The following is an 18,949-nucleotide window of genomic DNA, read 5'->3' on the forward strand; positions in this document are numbered from 1 at the left end:
GGGTTGGAGCTATCTACAAGGCGACACTTGCCAACTGGGGAGTTTGTAGCAGTTTTGCGTTTGTGGCACAGGAAGTGTCGGCCTGTACCATTGTCTTTTGTCTTAAGGGCGGCATTAACAACCTCTGTTCACCTCCTCTGAGCACAAACGTGGCTGAAAACACAGAAGGATGACTTGCATGTCACACGTGGATGTAGCCTGTGAATTCACTAGTTCAGTAGCTTTGCTGTCATTTATGAAAATTGCCAGAGTGTGCAGCTCTGCTTCCTGTTCTTGCAGACCAGCATGACATTCTGGCTCGGTTGAGCCTCTGTCATGGGTTGCCTCACAAGCATTGTCTGGGGCTGTCATTTCCTGGCAGTGAACAATTATCCCACATTGCCTCAGGATGCTCTCACAGTGTCCTTCTTGTGGTGGCTGAACCAGTCTTCAAAAAGCAAGTGTGTAGCTAGAGTCAGTCGTTTGGAGAAGATGGGCAGAAACAAAGCTCATGTGGTTTGTTGGCAAGAACACCAAATACAGTTCTAACAGCACAGCTACACACTCTTAACAGCAGAGGAACTGGCCCCCAACCGCTCACCATTTAGTGTCATAAACCCCCATGTGTCTTCCTGTCCCTTTTCTCCCTACACTGAGGTTGGAAAGGTGGCAGATTTGTCTCTATTTTTCCACAACCAGCCTGGCACATAACACTGTCTACTGGACACCACCACACACTCTCAACCATGCAGCCAATCAGCTGTCTTTCTAGATTTTTTTTTTCCCACTGATGTGCACTGTTTTCTTGGCCATAGCCCTAACTTTGGGTACCTTAATTTTCTCATTATTTAAATGTATTCATTAATTTAATCCAAGTTGAAACTGCATCTTCAGGAGACAAAGTGTTCTGTTAGTGCTAACTATGGTGGTACAGTGGTAAAAAATCCACCTGCAAGGGCAAGAGATACAGGAAACGCGGGTTTGATTCCTGGGCCAGGAAGATCCCCTGGAGGAGGACTTGGCAGCCCGCTCCAGTATTCTTGCCTAGAAAATTCCATGGACAGAGGAGCCTGGTGGGCTAGAGTCCATGGGGTCACAAAGAGTCGGACGTGATGGAGCACACATGCAGGCAGACATGTTTCTTCAGATATGTATTGGGAATAATTAGACTGTCTACCTTAGTAATTCATCAAATATCCACCTAATATTTATTTAATACCTACTTTGTGTGTGCCATGGTGCCACCATGCTAAGTGCTTATTGGGAAGATTTAACAACAGATTATATATTACTCAGGAGATTTTTGTCTTTGAAAAGTTAATAATAGTTATTGCGTATTTTAAATGACAAATGCCTTTTCAATTTTTTTTTTAATACTTGGGATTTTTAACAGTAGGAATTTAAATGCAAGAAAGGGATAAAGGAACAATTTCATTTAAACGAGGTTTTGGAAGGATTAGATATAATGATAGTAACGATGTGGACTTCCCTTATTAGAAGATAAATACTTGGTGAGACATTTACTGACTCTGGGGTCACCATGTCACCCACTTTGCAAAACACTGGTCTCTAGGCACAGTATTATTATTTTGTGTAATTTTTCTTTATCTCCTGGCATTCCCATGGATACTCTTTCTCATTTTTCTTTCTGTGAAAGTGAAATAAAGACAAAGGAATCTATAACTTCAGAGGTCTTGAGATTCTGTTGTTCATACCTCCGGTTAAAATGATTTCTGAATTTTTCGTTGCTTTCCCTTCAGCAGTTTCATTTGCTAAAGATCTGAGACGCAGAGAATTCGATTCTGTGGGCTGATACAATCGTGTTTAACAGATACAGATATCTCCTATCTCGTGGCTTTTAAATTGTTCAGGATTTTATAAATACCATAACCTCAGCATATTAAACATTAAGGGACTTCTTCAGATTCCCAGAGCCTTAAAGTTAGACGATGCAAATATGTGCGAGTGTTTCCATGGTGCTGAATAAAAGTTATGGCAGGGTTTTTCAGAGCAGCATCACTATAAGCGTCACTCCTGCCACTGCCTTTCACAAGGGCCCACTTGCTGTGAAATATTTTGAAAACCGAGCTGAAGTGAAGATAACGCAGAGCGCAAACAGGCGGAAATACGAATAAACTGAGCGTGGCTGGCAGAAACCGAGAGGCTGGCAGTTTCCGCAAAGGAAGAGAAGGCTTGGTAAACCTGGAGGAAAAACCCGCCCAGAGCTGTTGTTTAGAAACCTCCCCACCTCCGTTTCCCTTGCCCCTAGAGTGGGGGGAGCTCCCCAGAGCCGACGAAGCAGCCCCCCAAAACCGCTTCCGCGACTGCAGCTTCCCTTCTCAAGCCCCCAGGGAGCAGCGCCTTCTCAGGGCACGACTCCCTGCGACCCAAAAATAACTACACAGATAGGCGGAAAAGGCCAAAGCATGAGGCCCAAGAAAGCACTTAGTTACCTTATCGTTTATGGCCAGAACGCTGGAAACCTAACCCCGGGCCAGCCTTTTATAGAGAGTCCCTCGAGCCCCGCCCTAGCAACTTCTCTTAGCAACGCCTCGCCCCGCTGCTCTGCCTTCTTATCGGCCTCTGCCAGGCCCTTCCTGTTCCCCTCCCCGAGTCAGCTTTGCTCGGCTGCTTCAGGTCACGTGACTGTCCCCAGGGGAGGGGCGGTGCAGGCGGAAACGTGAGGGGCGGGGCGCTGGATGAGCGAGCTTACGTCATCAAGCTACGCCGGGTGGGTGGTGGTTCTTAGCGCTCTTGGGAGTGTCGAGGTTCCGTGACTGGGTGAGATGGCGGGGACGGCGGCGCTGGTGTGGCTTCGGGGCCCTGGCTTCGGGTGCAAGGCGGTGTGGTGCGGTTCGGCCCCGTGCTCCGTACGAGAATTTATCAGTAGACACTGCGAAGATCAGGTGAGGTTTGTGGTTTCTGGAAAGAAGAGGACAGAGGAGGACAGGGGCAGGAATAGGTGCGGTGAGGGTCTGTCGGGGGGCACATCTGTTCTTTGGGGTTTTCAGTTTTTGAGGCTGAGGGTTCCTCAGTTTGAAGATGCTTCAAACTGATAATGAGGCCTTCCGTCGCTTTTGTTTTGTGATGGTTTTGTCTCAGAGAAGGGAGAAAGACCCTTCCGCTCACAGGAGCTGTTGTCCGGCCCTCAGTCTAGACTAACAGAATACCCTTTGGTATTATTCTCTTCATCCGTAAGTGAGTCATTTGGCCCAGAAGATTTTCAAGGCTCACTTCCTTGGTGGCTCAGATGGTAAACCGTTTGCCTACAATGCGGGAGACGCGGGTTGAATCCCTGGGTTGGGAAGATCTCCTGGAGCAGGAAATGGCAACCCACTCCAGTATTCTTGCCTGGAAAATCCCATGGACGGAGGAGCCTGGTGGGGTTCAAGGGGTCGCAAAGAGTCGGACAGGACTGAGCGACTTCACTTTCACTCCTTACGTTCACTCTACAGTTAATGTGACGTGCATTTTTGTCCATTGCTAACACAGCCCTGTTAGCTCCAACCTAGAGAAGTATGTCATATCCAAAGGGTGATTGGAAAGGAAATGGATTCTTCTGGTCACTGGTCTCACATAGGCCCTGTCGAGAGCATGATTCTTAGGGCCTGTCATTTAGACGTTTTCATTAATCATATGATGCTCTTATTTGTCCAGGCGTATTTTTCAAAAACATAAAGTTACACATGTGTAGTTTAATTATGAAGTAAGCAAGCTCTTACCAATTATAAGATATTAAACCTATTATGTTATTTAAAGAATTAGATGCGCTCCTTGAATCTAATTTTAATTTTGACATTTGACCTCTTACTCTGTTTTTCTTTATAAGCACACGTCCTCTGTGTTTCCCTAGGCTTTCTCTAGTTGTTATTTATGAGCTAAACATATGTTAACACTGCAGTCTAGACCACATCTTTACTTGGACTGGTTCCATGAAGAAGCAGTGTGTATTTGCAAATCGTGTAGTTTCTCAGTTTCCCTTTTTCTTCCTATACTTCAGTCCAGTTTAACTGCTGTCACAACTGATAGTTTCCATCAGTTTGCCATCTGAATGGGGAAATATTTTCCAAAATAGTTGGGTTTTAATATCTTTGAAAATAACTCTTATCTCATGAGTACATCAACTCTCTTTGAGAGTTGATCCAAAGTGGGACCAGAAAAATTTAGACCTTAATTATGAGGAGTCTTGGAAAAAATTTAAAATAAGAAGCAAGAAATATGAATGAATGAATTCAGTCAGATACTTAAGAAACATGGCTATAATAAGTATGAACAAAAACACAAAACTTATGAAAGGGCATTTGATGAGATACTGGCATGAATAAAAATAAGGCAGTTTTACACCTGTGCCTTTTAAAACAAAACTATTCTGACACATGATAAAGTTGGTGTTAGCTCTCCCTGAAGAAGTAAAAAAGCAGCCCAGCTATTCATTAGGTAGATATAGCCAGCTGCAAAGTCAATAAGAAACAGTGTTTCTCCCAAGGACATGGTGCAGTGTAAAATGTCAAAATGTTTTCCTTGAAAGTCTACTTCCTTTTCATTCTTTTTGAAACCTTACCTTGAAAATCATAGATTATAAGAGTAAACTGCTGTTTGAAGTTGTATCAGTAAGAAGCATCCCACTCTTGCCTTGAGAATCTAAGTCCCTTTGATGTGGAGAAGCACTCTTGATTTCCAGGTGTGGAGCTTCAAATTAGGTGTTTCTAGACAGAACATTCGGAGAAGGCAATGGCACCCCACTCCAGTACTCTTGCCTGGAAAATCCCATGGATGGAGGAGCCTGGTAGGCTGTGGTCCATGGACCGGTTGCTAAGAGTCAGACATGACTGAGCGACTTCACTTTCACTTCTCACTTTCACACATTGGAGAAGGAAATGGCAACCCACTCCAGTATTCTTGCCTGGAGAATCCCAGGGACAGAGGAGCCTGGTGGGCTGCTGTCTATGGGATCACACAGAGTCGGACACAACTGAAGTGACTTAGCAGCAGCAGACACAACATTGCACATTTATCTTAACTTTGTAGTTTCCGAGGAAACAGGAGCCTGTATCTCCTTCACAGTCTAGATCTAGTATTGACCCTGATACACACAGCCCTGCTTTATTGTGAGCCTTTTAAAATATTTTCATTTAAATTTTATCTAAATCTCATCCTTGCCCCCAATCCTATAACTGTATCTTTTTATTTGTTGGTGAGACACCTCATGATTCCTCTGGTGTGCAGTCTCTCTCGTTGTAGTGAGTCAAGAAATTTGATTTTGTTGTACTACATGTTTTTCTCTGGTGGCCTTGGCTGATTGGCCCAAGACACATAATACTTTGTGCTCGAAATGCCTTATAAAGGTTAAAAACAGTTAAATTGATTCTAAATTTTCTTTTTTTTTTTTTTAATTTTCTACTAGAAAATTGGCAAGAATCTTAAGTAGAAGAACGCAGTTTTGGTAATCAGTTGTCTGATTAAGCGGTTTTGTTCAGAAATGAAGTATGATGTATAATCTTTCTGCCTACATATTAAAGTTTTTTGAAGTTATTTAGGATTTTAGAAATACGATACTCATTGGATATACAAAATGTTAAACTAAAGTGGCTCTTAATTTATAAATATCTAGAAGGTGTATTACTTGTCTCATTTAATTTTTACAGCTTTTTAAACAGGATTTTATAGACAAGAATAATCCTTCATGTTAATCACATAATTGTATATGGCCTGAGTTCCCTTGCTCCTCTCTCCTGGTACCATATTTGCCTGGGAAAATGCCAGTCAGTTTAAATCCAACTCTCCACCTATTCTGAGTGGCATCTAGGCAGTGACCCTGGTAGGGGAACTAATCACATAAAGCAGTCTCATGACAAAGTCACATATACCAGCCTTAGTGCTGCTTGGCAATTCTACTGTAATTGCATTTGGATTAGAGAAATCCGCTGGATTGCAGGACTGCTGAGAGTATTGATCCCGCTAGACCTTGGGCAGCTGGACAGAACCTGGAGATGCCGAGAATCTCAACCCGTCCTTAGTAACTTTACTCACTTTCCCCAGGGTGTCATCCAGATATTACTTGTGTTTACCCTGGTATGAAAAGGATTGAGAGGCACTGCTCAGTTCATCACTCTTTGACTCACCTAAATTACTCTCTCAAATTCTATCTCTCTAAATCTCCAAGACTTATTCCATCTCAAGGACAAACTTTGTATTCAAGCAGTAAGGAATTTTCCTCTCCTCACAGCAGTGCCTCTGGTAGGTACCTGCTGTATATTCAGCCTTCTTGTGTGCTACTGTGGATGAACTGTCGTTATTTTACAAGTAATTTGCAGTTATCTTCTACTTTGTAGAGTAACCCCTCCTTCTCACCTACTGACAGATTTACTTGGCATTAGTGCTTTCTCCCCTGTATTTTCCCTTTTTATTGGCTCATTCCTCCCAGTGTGCAAACATGAGCCCACATCCCTTCCAGCTGTCGCTTTATTTTCTCTGATTTTCTTGATTAAAAAAAATATACTTGAACATAAAGCTCTTCTCCTTTAGAATGCACTCTGGTTCAGCTTTTCTGTTCCCATCACTTCAACAGCTCTGTGTCATGCTGGTCAGTAGCTTCTGTGTGGCCGTATCCCACGATCAGTTTCCGGTTTCCATCCTGCTTGGCCTGTGGGCCTCAGTTTGCACAGTTGACCATTCCTCCCCTTAGTGCACTTCTCTCACTTGTGCAGATGACACCCTTAGTTCTCTTCCATCTCGCTGGCCTCTCCTTTCCAGTCTCTCTCGCTGCTTCGTCCTCATCACCCTGAACTTTCATGTTGCAGGAGCCCCTCCCTCATCCCAGTGGTTTCTTGTCCATGCTCATGGCTTTCAATACCATCAGTGTGCTGATAGCTTTCAAGTGTAAAACTTCAGCACAGACTTCCTCCCCAAACTCCAGACTTGTATAGCACCTGGGCTACTTGGCATCTCCATCCACTTGTGTAATAAACATTTCACACCAAAATAATCCGAAATGCGACTGGTTTTCTCCTTCAGATATCCCCTTCCCTCTTAATAGGTGGCAACTCTATTTTTCCATTTGTCAAACCAAATTTTTGAAATCTAATTTCCATTGAGCTCATCCCTTCATTAGAGCGTTAGCATTTTCGTTCAGTGTGTCCTCAGAATCTCATATTTCTCTTCCACTCTGCCACTACTGCCCTGGTACACACAGAAATGTCTCACCTGGATTATCACAGTAGCTTCCCAGTGATCTCTCTGCTTCTGTAATCTTATTTTTACAGTTTAACAGAGTGATCCTTTAAGAGCTTGACTCTGATCTCAAATTTGTTCAAAACTCTACAATAGTTTTATTCAGAGAACCATCCAGAGTCCTTAATAATGGTCTTGAAGTCCTCATCACTCCCCTTGTGAACTCCATTCCAGCCCTGCCGGCTGTGTTCCTCCTCCTTGAATACTCTAAGCGCATCTCTGTTGCAGTCTTTGCATTTGCCTTTGCCTCTGGAATGCTGTTCCTCCAGACCACCGTATGGCTTATTCTCTCACTTTCTTAAATTGTCTGCTTTCTCTGACTGACCATATAGATTAACTAGATTACCACCACACCTATTTACATATCTTAACCCCCTTTACCCTGCATATCACCACTTGACATAATATATAATTTGTCAGTTATATAATTATATCAAACATAATATATGTTTGTTCATAATTTGTCCTCCCCCACTAGAATATAAGCATCATGAGGCAGGATTTGCATTCACTATGGTATTCATGGTAGTATTCCAACACTTGAAAAGTACCACGCTCATAGTAGGCAGCTGAGTGAAGGAATGGGTCCCATTAAAATAGCTGTGTGATGTGCCTCAGAATGAATGTTCATAGTTTCCACTTCAGGAAGGTGCCAGAAATGCCTTTTTCCTTTCTATTTGTATTTAGATCTCTTTATTCTTCATGTTGCAGATGTAATTGCCAACCTCCTATATAACCTCCTATAAGTTCCATGTAACTTTGGACAATAGTCCTCTGCTGTGTTATTTTATGGCATCAGAAACTTGTTTAGGGACTTCCCTGGCAGTCCAGTGGTTAAGACTTTGAGCTTCCACTGCAGAGGGTGTGGGTTTGATCTCTGGTTGAGAGCCAAGATCCTGTGTGCCAAGTGTTGCGGCTAAAAAAAAAAAGAAACTTGTTTAGAAAACCTTAGGGTATTTATATTTTCTTTTTGTCACTTGATCTGAGAATTTTTTTGAAATACATAGAGTGGGTTTGGAGGGGTATGTGGGCTTCTTCATTGATTGGCTGGAACTCAGGGAGACGCTGGCAGAAGAAATTAATTACCAACTGCCAGCTGATTCTAAAACTGTTAAAGCTTATGTAAGTATATTAAAAACCATATTTTTGGTCTCCTCCTCTCCCCTCTTCTTATCCCTATCTACACTTTTCAAGATGTCACTTTTAAATTTGGGGCCACTCAATGTTCAGCTTGGTATTATTTTTAAAAGTCAGAGGAAATGGGACTGTCAGAGTTACTAGATCTGAGCCCCTGTAATCTTCCACGTTGACTCCTATTTCCTATTAGAGAATGAGAAAGAGCAGTTTTAGTTTTCACCCAAGAGGCAAAAAGTTCTTTATATCATGATTAGATAAGTATTAGGAAGAAGTTGTACCTAGAATACATCATATAAAATGACTTTTTTCTTTTAGTGATTATTCATTTTTTTCATTTCAGCAGATATTAACTGATCACATCTACTATCTGCTTGTAATTGAAATAATAAAAAATAAGCTAGGTCTCTTCCTGCAAAAAAAACTTGTCTCATTAACAGCATTGAAAGAACCCCTCACTTGTCTCTAGGTTGTTCCAGTGGAATGCTTCTTTGTGAAGTGCAATGGATCACTTGTTAACACCAGTGACACAGTGCAGCATGGAGCTGTTTATAGTTTGGAACCCAGACTTCGTGGTGGAAAAGGAGGTAAGATGTGAATGTTGACAGCTTAGTAGTAACATATCTGCATTCTGTAGCCAGATGTATTAAATTAACAAACTCCTTGGTCTCTGTAGTGTACCAGCCTTGATTTGTCTTATGAAGTCCTTTGTTAATTTACCTAATTTTGAATATTTTCTCTTTTATTTTTTTTGAGAAAGATACAGTATGATAAAATTCCCACCTTCTCCAGCCCAGCCAGATCACTCTTAGGCACCCTAGGCGCTCAGTCATTGGGGAGAATTAGATGAAGAGAGATGATGGCTGTTCTGTCCATTTTGCTGATGAATGTTAGAAGAATCAAATCTCCTTTTGCTGTTCTCAGCATTTTGTTTGGTTATTCTAGTTCCACGGGAAGTCTGACATCACTTTATGAAATACAGCTGTTTACGGATTGAGGTAGATTAAGGTCCTGGTTGTAGTAACTCATCTTAGAGAAAAAAAAAAACTAAAAGCAAAAACTGAATATGAACAGTTCTTGGTATTTCTCCTGATGGACTAACATATAATTCTTAGGCTTTCTCAAAATTTGTGGTAACTCGGTTTAGTTTTCAAAGAACTAACATCTCAGATTACAGTCATCCTGCTGCTTGAAATTCTGTCAATATGAAGCTCGTTGCGTCAGCCAGTGACAGCTTAAAATTGCTTTATTGCAAAATCTCATCATATAATCTTTAAAATTCCTAATTGTGGAATTTGGGGATTTCTGTCACTAGGTATAGCCCTCTTAAAATATCCCAGTGGTGCAGGTACAATATTGCAGAAGTATAAGAGAAAGTGTGAAAAGCACAAGATTGAATCATGTTTATCAGTATTCTTACCTTTGCTACCTGGGTTAGAATCTTGATGTGCATTTCCTTTAAAACCGAAAAGAAAATAGAGATCACCTTTACTCTTATGATAATCTTATAATATAATAATACTCTTTTCACAAGTTCGGCTTTTGTCCATCCTTGAATACTTAAAAAAAAAATTATTTATTTTAATTGTAGGCTAATTACTTTACAGTATTGTGGTGGTTTTTGCCATACAACGACTGAATCAGCCACGGGTATACATGTGTCCGCCAGTCCTGAACACCCGCCCTCCCCATCCCATTCCTCTGTGTTGTCCCCTGCACTGGCTTTGAGTGCCCTGTTTCATGGATCGAACTTGGACTGGTCATCTATTTCACATATGCTAATATACATGTTTCAATACCATTCTGTCAAATTACCCCCCCTTGCCTTCTCCCACAGAGTCAAAAAGTGTTCTCTGTATCTTTTGCTATCTTGTATTTAGGGTCATCATTACCATCTTTCTAAATTCAATATATATGCGTTAATATACTGTATTGGTGTTTTTCTTTCTGACTTACTTCACTCTATATAATAGGCTCCAGTTTCATCCTCCTCATAGAACTGACCATTCTTGAATACTTTTTAACCTGCTTTCTCCAAATATATTTGTTTAGGTTTTGGCTCAATGCTCCGAGCACTCGGGGCTCAGATTGAAAAGACAACCAATCGAGAGGCTTGCCGGGATCTCAGTGGAAGGAGATTACGAGATGTCAATCATGAAAAAGCGTAAGATGCCCACCTGTTTTGTTTTTTAAAGAGATGTAGTTTTCTGTCATTAGTGATGGCATACACACCACACATATCAGAAATGTAAACTTAAAATTCTTATGCTCTAATTTGTTGTTACCAGACTTAACCTTTTTCATGATTGAATAATTAGCTTTGGGTTTTAGTCAAATCCATAACAGTATGCTAATAAGCATGGCACACCTTTCTGAGGGACTATCACAGTGTGAATAAGAGTGCAGTAATTTGTATAAGTGGGGTGTTATCTATATAAAAGTCTGTGTGTATAATTTAGCCATTTAGTTACATCTCCTCTTTCCCATCCCCAGAATGGCTGAATGGGTAAAACAACAAGCTGAGCGAGAAGCTGAAAAGGAGCAAAAGCGCCTGGAACGACTGCAGCGGAAGCTTGCAGAACCCAGGCATTGCTTCTCCAGCCCCGACTACCAGCAGCAGTGCCATGAGATGGCCGAGCGCCTGGAGGACTCTGTCCTCAAAGGTGAGGAGGGGGTTCCTTAGTGCCAGCTGCAGGCATCCTGAAAGCCAGCTGTTGCACACCAAGGCAGTTCTTGACCCTTCTTAGGTTACAGACTTAATGAGAATCTGATGAAGCTATGAAATTTCCCCAGTCAGTAATGAACACAGTATGCCTTATTACACGGAGGGGAAAAACCCACATATCCACACAACATTTGACATAGTTGATCCCTGAGCTCTGGGGGCTCATGGGCCCCAGGTAAGAATGCTTTTTGTGTTTCCTGGGAATAAGCTAAGTCTTCAGGAGGTACCAAGAATCCCACATATTTGCTTTCAGTTTTAGGTCCCCTTTTTATTAAATGGTTTTTAATGGGAATGATTATTCTTAGCTTTTATGTTTTAGCATCAAAAGCATTATGCTAGGACTATTGTGTATTCAGTTGGATAAGGAGGAGTCTTTTCCATCAAAAGGGTTATAACATAATAGGGGAAAGATAGTTGTATGCAAATAAGGGGATGCATAAGGGGCTTAAGGGGGTGAATTGTTAGGTTTGAGGAGTGTTAGGAATGGATCTGTAAGCTTCAAAGTTACAAATTGGACATGGTGCTTTAAAAATCTGGTTCAAGAGCCAATATGCTTATTTTAAATCTGTAAATTTAGGATTAGTCTCATTTTAACTGGATTAAATTTTGGCATGCTAAGAAATTTAAATCTAGAGCTTTAGATTGCAGCTCTTTTTGCAATCCAGATTATTTAGAAATTCTTTAATTAAACTTAGTCCTGATAGTAGAAACTGAGTTGTTAAAATTTGTGGCTAGGCATGCAGGCTGCCTCTAGCAAGATGGTATCGGCAGAAATCGGTGAGAGTCGGAAACGGCCAAACACATCAAAAACAGACGGAGGACCCAGTGCAGGGAAAAGGAAATGCTTTTGGTAAGTATGTTCATTTTCATTCCAAATAGATCTTTGAGGACTGAAGAAAAATATTTTTTTCTTTGTGTTTATCCCTCTAGAATATCTTGTTCTGAAACTTACCTACTATATTTCTTCCTTGTCTTATCTGGTATAAACACACTTTTAAGTAAAGTCTAATGGAAGCTTAGAAATTTTCCAGAGTGTTTCAGATCAGGTTTCAGCGATTCTCACATTATACACATTAGTAATGGTTTCTGCCAGAAGTGCCATTAATAGAGTCTAAGGGACAGTTTGCCTTCAGTGAAAAATCGCACAAGAAATAGTTTTATACTTGACTTACTATTAGGTGTTGAAAGAGGTAACTTTCAAAATTCCAAGGGGAAGCCATGACTTTAGTTTCCAAGTTGTTCTGTTTTCTGTGGTTTTTCATAGTCATCACTGAGGTCTTTGGTCACCTTTCCAGACCTCTCTCCACCACTTTTGCGCTTGTGGGTGAAAAGCACAGCAGTACTTTTTCTTACCCCTTTTACTCTTAGCTCCTCCTGCCTTCCCATTGGTCCTCTGGTTACCAGCTTCGTTCTCTTGGGCCAAGTTCTAGGTGATGATAAGTTGAGTTGGATCTTGGATTGTTTGTTGGCTTCCCCTTTGGGGATAGAAAGGTAATCGTTAACTAAACACTATTTAGCTCAGTCCAGCATAGAATTTTTTGTGTTCTTTCTGAAATGGAAATTAAATGTTCCTGAGAGAAAAGGTAATGGTATTTCCTGTGGGTCTCTTTTTTTAAGCCAGGTTTATTGATACCTAATTTATATACAGTAAAATTGACCCTTTTTAAACAGTTCTACAAGTTTTGAAAAGTTTATACTACATAATTATGTAAGCATCACCAAAATCAACCTGTAGAATATTTTTGTCAGCCTAAAAAGTTCCCTTGTGTCCTTTTGCAGTTAATTTTCCTCCCCCCACCACCACCCCTGGCAAACACTGATCACTAGCCTGATGTTTGTTCCTGTGGTTTCATCTTTTCTGGAATGTCATATAGCTTTTTGTGTCTCTCTCTCTTTTTTTTTAATGCTTCTAAGAGCATTCATTATCAGATCTAAACTATTAAAGCATTAGCAAGGAGGTATGTTTCCACTGAATTACTTAACAGTGCATTCCTGTAATACAGCCAGGAGATGCACACACATCAATCAGTTCAGTTGCTCAGTCGTGTCCGACTCTTTGTGACCCCATGGATTACAGTACACCAGGTTTCCTTGTCCATCACCAACTCCTGGAGCCTACTCAAACTCATATTCATCAAATTGGTGATGCCATCCAGCCATCTCCTCTGTCATCCCCTTCTTCTCCTGCCTTCAACCTTTCCCAGCGTCAGGGTCTTTTCAAATGAGTCAGTTCTTCCCATTAGGTGGCCAGAGTATTGGAATTTCAGCTTCAGCATCAGTCCTTCCAATGAATATTCAGGACTGATTTCCTTTAGGATGGACTGGTTGGATCTCCTTGTAGTCCAAGGAACTGTCAAGAGTCTTCTCCAACACCACGGTTCAAAAGCATCAATTCTTTGGTGCTTAGCTTTCTTTATAGTCCAACTCTCACATCCATACCCGACTACTGGAAAAACCATAGCTTTGACTAGAGGGACCTTTGTTGGTAAAGCAATGTCTCTGCTTTTCAATATGCTGTCTAGGTTGGTCATGGTTTTTCTTCCAAGGAGCAAGTGTCTTTTAATTTCATGACTGCAGTCACTATCTGCAGTGATTCTGGAGCCCCCCAAAATGAAGTCTGTCACTGTTTCCATTATTTCCCCATCTATTTGCTTTGAAGTGATGTGACCAGATGCCATGATCATAGTTTTCTGAATGTTGAGTTTTAAGCCAACTTTTTCACTCTCCTCTTTCACTTTCATCAAGAAGCTCTTTAGATCTTACTCGCTTTCTGCCATAAGGGTGGTGTCATCTGCATATCTGAGGTTACTGATATTTTCCCCAGCAATCTTGATTCCGGCTTGTGCTCCACACATCAGTGGTTATCATCAAAATATAAATATGAACACATCCATGTACATCCCTCCCTTCCTCTGTTCCTGTGCTGCCTTCCTAAATGAACAAGTCCTGGCATATATTCCTCAGAGATGGTTTAATCCATATTCAAGATGTTTTTTGTTTTATTTGTTTAATCAATTATAACAAAAATATTTAGATTGGTTAATTCAGCAGCTCTACTTTTTATCATACATTGTGTCACCTCTGGACATCTAGAAAGCCTCGATGTTGTAAAATAGTGTACCTTGTCTACAATAAACATAGATACTTTACAAAAATGCACATATAGACCCATGGTTATAGCTTAAAACTGTCTGCTAGATAATGGAGATATTAACCAAGAGCCCTTCCCCTCACCCTGCCTCTTACTCCTGTCTTCAGTGACTAAGTAGCAGATTACATTTAGCTCCAAGAGGTGGATTAACGTGGACACTCCCAGAAGACACAGCCCTTCATTGTTACAGGAAGGGCTGGGCCTTCTTTTTTCACTTAGCATAATGCTTTTGAGACCCATAGATGGTGTTATATGGTGTTATATGTATCAGTAGTTCATTCCTTTCTACTGGCAAGTGTGTTGCCTGGTATGGCTGTATCACAACCTGTTTATCCATTCTTTAGTTGTTAGACATTTGAGTATTTTCCAGTTTTGGGTGATTATGAATAAAACTGGATTTTCTTTTAACTGTTCATTATTTTATCTTAATTTCCAACAGTTAAAATTCATACAGTATTAGGAAAAAAGCTTTAAGCAAAATCAATTAAAGAGTGTCACATGTTTTAAAGAGAGATCTTTAGGATCTTTGGAATGTTGCTCTCAGTCTCACTGAATTTTTTTTTTCCTTCTGTTTATACCTTTGGGATATCTTGTTCTGAAACTTGCCTACTCTCCATCTCCATCTCAGACTAGCAGATATCCTTATTCAGAGTTTGTTTCCTGGACTAACTGCAGCGCTCTCTCTCTTTTTTTAAGTTGAAGCTGTAAATGGCATTAAATCTTTCTGTCACTTTCTGATAGGATGGGCATGGAAGGACTCGGGACTGCAGAGGGGTCCAGCTCTGAGTACTCTGATGACGACAGTGAAGAAGCACCTAGTACTTCTGGAATGAGCTTTCATGTTTCTCAAAATGGCTGTGATGGAGTTGACATGGCAGCTGAAATTCCTAGTAGTTCTCAGCAGGCGAGAGTATTGAGTACAGATTGTAGATCACCAGAAAAACTACAGAGCCCTTTGACTGACTCTGGGAACAGTATTTCAGAAGACTTGCGTGCTGAGCTGGGGGAGACACCTACCCAGGAGTACACGGAAAGGAAGAGGTCTGCAGAAACAGAGAACACCCGGGAGAAAAAGGAGGCAGAGGGTAAAGAACCCTTAGAAAAGGAAGCAGCTGGAGTTGGACAGAATATTGAGCAAGAAACAAAAGAAATGACTGATGGGGAAAGGGCTGCCAAGGGAGCACCTGGAGAAGATAGGCAAAACATTGCTGTTGCCAAGCTGGAGGCCAGCCAGTCAGGAAACATGGTAAGTAAATTTTAGGAGTCGATGTCTAAAGCCAAGTCAGTTTTTTTTCCTTAAACCTTTATTTTGTGTTGGGGTATACTAGATCAACAGTTTTTGATAAGTTCAGGAGAGCAACAAAGGGACTCAACCATACATATACATGTATCCATTCCCCCCCATCCCCCCCATCCAGGCTGCCACATAACACTGAGCAGAGTTCCATGTTAAAGCCAAGTCAATTTAATTTCTGCAGTAGGTCATTAAAATGAAACATGTGCTTTTCCCCATCAGCTGCTTAGTGGAAAGGCTTGTTTAATAATCAATAGTCGATGATAGTGAAGCTTGTTGTATCTCCCCCCTACCGCACCCGCCAAAAGAAAAATCCTTGGATTTTTTGTTTTTAAGCTGTGGAATTGGTATTATTTTGCCACTAGGTGGTATCCTTGGTTCTATATTTCATCAATTCTAAGATGCACATTTTTCACATTTTAGTATCTCTGAGTTTGGATATACATCACGTTACAGTTTACTTGAATTATTTATTCTTTCTTAGTAATACAGGCAGTAGTAAGGCATATTATGATAGATGTCACTTTTAGATTTGATGAAATGTGCTCATTTTCCTATCACTACATTTCTCGTTAGTTTTTCTTTCTCAGATGAGTTACTGTTTGAACACAGTTGTCAGTTCGATGTGAAGACCTTTCCTGCAGAAGAAGAGCAGTTCCTTTTAAATTTATCATTAAATCTTCAGCCCTACACTCAGCTTTTTAAAAACTTATTTTCATTATGCATGCTTTCCCTTAAATGGTTATTTGCTCTCTTCAATGGATGGACTTCCAGCAAAAATCTTTAACATTTGTTTTTCAGTCTAATGATTTCTTTTTTAGGGCAGATGAAACCTGACTTGGCTTCCTTTGATAAACACAAAGCTTACCATTATTTATTTAAAGCACCTTCCCTACTCCCAGGAAATAAGCAGAAATGCATATATTGCTCTTTCTAGGGGAGATAGTGAAATTTTTTGAGCTAATGGCTTTAAATTGACCCTCACACCATCTTTGGAGTTATAAGAATGTCAGCTTTTATGTAATTCATACATGCTAGGAGTTTATCCTGAGCAAAGTTTTAAAAAAATGAAAAAGGAAAATAGAATAAAACCTGATTTGACTTTTGATCTTTGAGCTTTTAACTGTGGAAATTTTGTTCTTGATGTAGTTGTAACTGTTGTATTCATAGTAATTCTGTGCAGCCATGTGTGATTCTCCAAAGACACATGGTGGGTTAGGATTTGGCCTAATATAAAGAAGTCAAGAGTCACTCTAGAAATCTAACAAAATAACCCTTTTAAAAAAAAGATAAAGAATCTATCTATAGAGTTGTTCAATATTTTTTTAAAAACAACTTAACTTTGAGAGAGTTTTTTTTTTTGAGAGAGAGAGAGTTATTATCTTTTGAATATGCCGACAAAGGTCTGTCTAGTCAAAGCTGTGGTTTTTCCAGTAGTCATGTATGAATGTGAGAGTTGGGCCATAAAGAAAGCTGAGCACTGAAGAATTGATGCTTTTGAACTGTAGTGTTGCAGAAGGCTCTTGAGAATTACTTGGACTACAAGCAGATCCAACCAGTCAATCTTAAAGGAAATCGGTCCCGAATATTCATTGGAAGGACTGATGCTGAAGCTCCTATACTTTGGCCACCTGATGTGAAGAACTGACTCATTTGAAAAGACCCTGATGCTGGGAAGGGTTGAAGGTGGGAGGAGAAGGGGATAACAGAGGATGAGATGGTTGGATGGCATCACCAATTCGATAGATATGAGTTTGAGCAAGCTCCGGGAGTTGGTGATGGACAGGGATGCCTGGCATACTGCAGCCCACGGGGTTGCAAAGAGTCAGACACGACTGAGCAACTGATCTGAACTGAATATATTTTTTAAAAAACTCCTAGGTGAGGGGCCTTTTGGTCCAGTGGTTAAGAATCCCCCTTCCAGTGCAGGGGATGTGGGTTCAGTCCCTGGTTGGGGAACTAAGAACCCAGACGCCTGGGGGCAACTAAGCACTTGGCACCACAACTAGAGAAAGCCAATGTGCTGCAATGAAGACTCAGTGCAGCAAAAAAACCCCAAAACACCCTAGATGAACACTTTCATTCTTGGCAGAGCATCTGTCATTAGAAATATTTAATTTTGTGTAAGTCTATAAAGTTACTTGGTCGATAAAACATTCGCAGGTCTTTTGAACAGCATTTAAATTTGTCAAGTTATATAAGTGAGAACTTTGACAATCATGATTATTTGATTAGAATAGAAAGCTTAAGATTATGGGGTTGGGGAACTTCCCCTGGTGGTTCAGTGGCTAAGACTCCATGCTCCCAGGGCAGTGGCCTGGATTCCATCCCTGGTCAGGGAACTAGATCCCTCACGCCACAGTGTTGAAGGTCCCATGTCTGACAGCTGAGATTTGATGCAGCCAAATAAATATTTTTTAAAAAGATGATGGGGTTAATATCAGTAGATTCATAGGCATAGGATTCTCATTAAAATGAAGCTGCTTTTTTCTTCAGTCATAGTGGGAAGGGTAGGCGAGGTAGGTGAAGTATGTTTTGCTGTTTTCATTTTTACTGGATGAGTCAAAAAAAAGTTATGTTCATATTAAGATTTATCTGTTTTGGAATCTTATAACTTATGTTGTTCTGCATACCTGTTTCTAAGTATATAGATAAAAAAATTAATGTTTACTTGAATTGAGAACATGCATAGAATAACATGATTATTAGCATTCAATAGTAAGATACGGCATATTAAATGAAAATTTCTTGAAAAATAGGATGTCAATGACAGTTGAAGAAAGTTTTAATTAGAGACAAAGGAATGGACTTACTTAAAATTTCTCTCTCTCTTTTTTTTTCTTTTTCTCAGGATAACAGTCAGGAAACTTTAGATTTACTGGCAATCAGTTCTGTTGCGGAAATGGAGTTGCTGGGCTTGGAGAAGCTCAAGTGTGAACTCATGGCCCGGGGACTGAAGTGTGGGGGCACTCTGCAGGAGCGGGCAGCGAGGCTCTTCTCTGTCAGGGGACTGGCAAAGGGGCAGATTGATCCAGCTTTATTTGCCAAGCCTTCAAAAGGGAAGAAGAAGTGAACTTCATCAGAGCTGATTTTCTGTTTCTTTATAGTCTAGTGCTTATACCCTGTATAATGTTGACCCTTGAACATTATTCCTTTTGCTATTAAAGGTGACTTTTTAATAATCCAGCTTTAACTATCCTCTTTTTCATTATTAGATTTATGGAATTAATTTGTGAAACTATCTGAGCCTGAAGATTTTTTTTGTGGGAAGCTTTTTTTATAGCTCATTTCTTTAATAAATATAGGGCTATTCACAGTTTGGGTTTCATTTTGTGTCTTTTAGATAAGTTGTACTTTCAAAGATTTATGGACATAAGATTATTTGTAATATAGTCTTTTCTATCTTTTAATATCTGTAGGAGCTGTAGTGGTAATT

At 40.4% G+C, this 18,949-nt stretch overlaps 1 protein-coding gene across 1 annotated transcript; it reads left to right on the forward strand.

The window, feature by feature from the left end:
- The first annotated feature begins 2,720 nt into the window (after window positions 1–2,720).
- Window positions 2,721–18,699, forward strand: SDE2 (SDE2 telomere maintenance homolog). Its single transcript, XM_020879499.2, has 7 exons — window positions 2,721–2,885; window positions 8,813–8,930; window positions 10,396–10,507; window positions 10,837–11,006; window positions 11,804–11,918; window positions 14,961–15,465; window positions 18,365–18,699. The coding sequence occupies exons 1-7, from the start codon at window positions 2,766–2,768 to the stop codon at window positions 18,584–18,586; spliced, it is 1,362 nt and encodes a 453-aa protein (XP_020735158.2). The 5' UTR covers window positions 2,721–2,765; the 3' UTR covers window positions 18,587–18,699.
- Window positions 18,700–18,949: the final 250 nt, after the last annotated feature.

The sequence above is a fragment of the Odocoileus virginianus genome, chromosome 11, assembly GCF_023699985.2.
Source record: "Odocoileus virginianus isolate 20LAN1187 ecotype Illinois chromosome 11, Ovbor_1.2, whole genome shotgun sequence".
Taxonomy (NCBI): domain Eukaryota; kingdom Metazoa; phylum Chordata; class Mammalia; order Artiodactyla; family Cervidae; genus Odocoileus; species Odocoileus virginianus.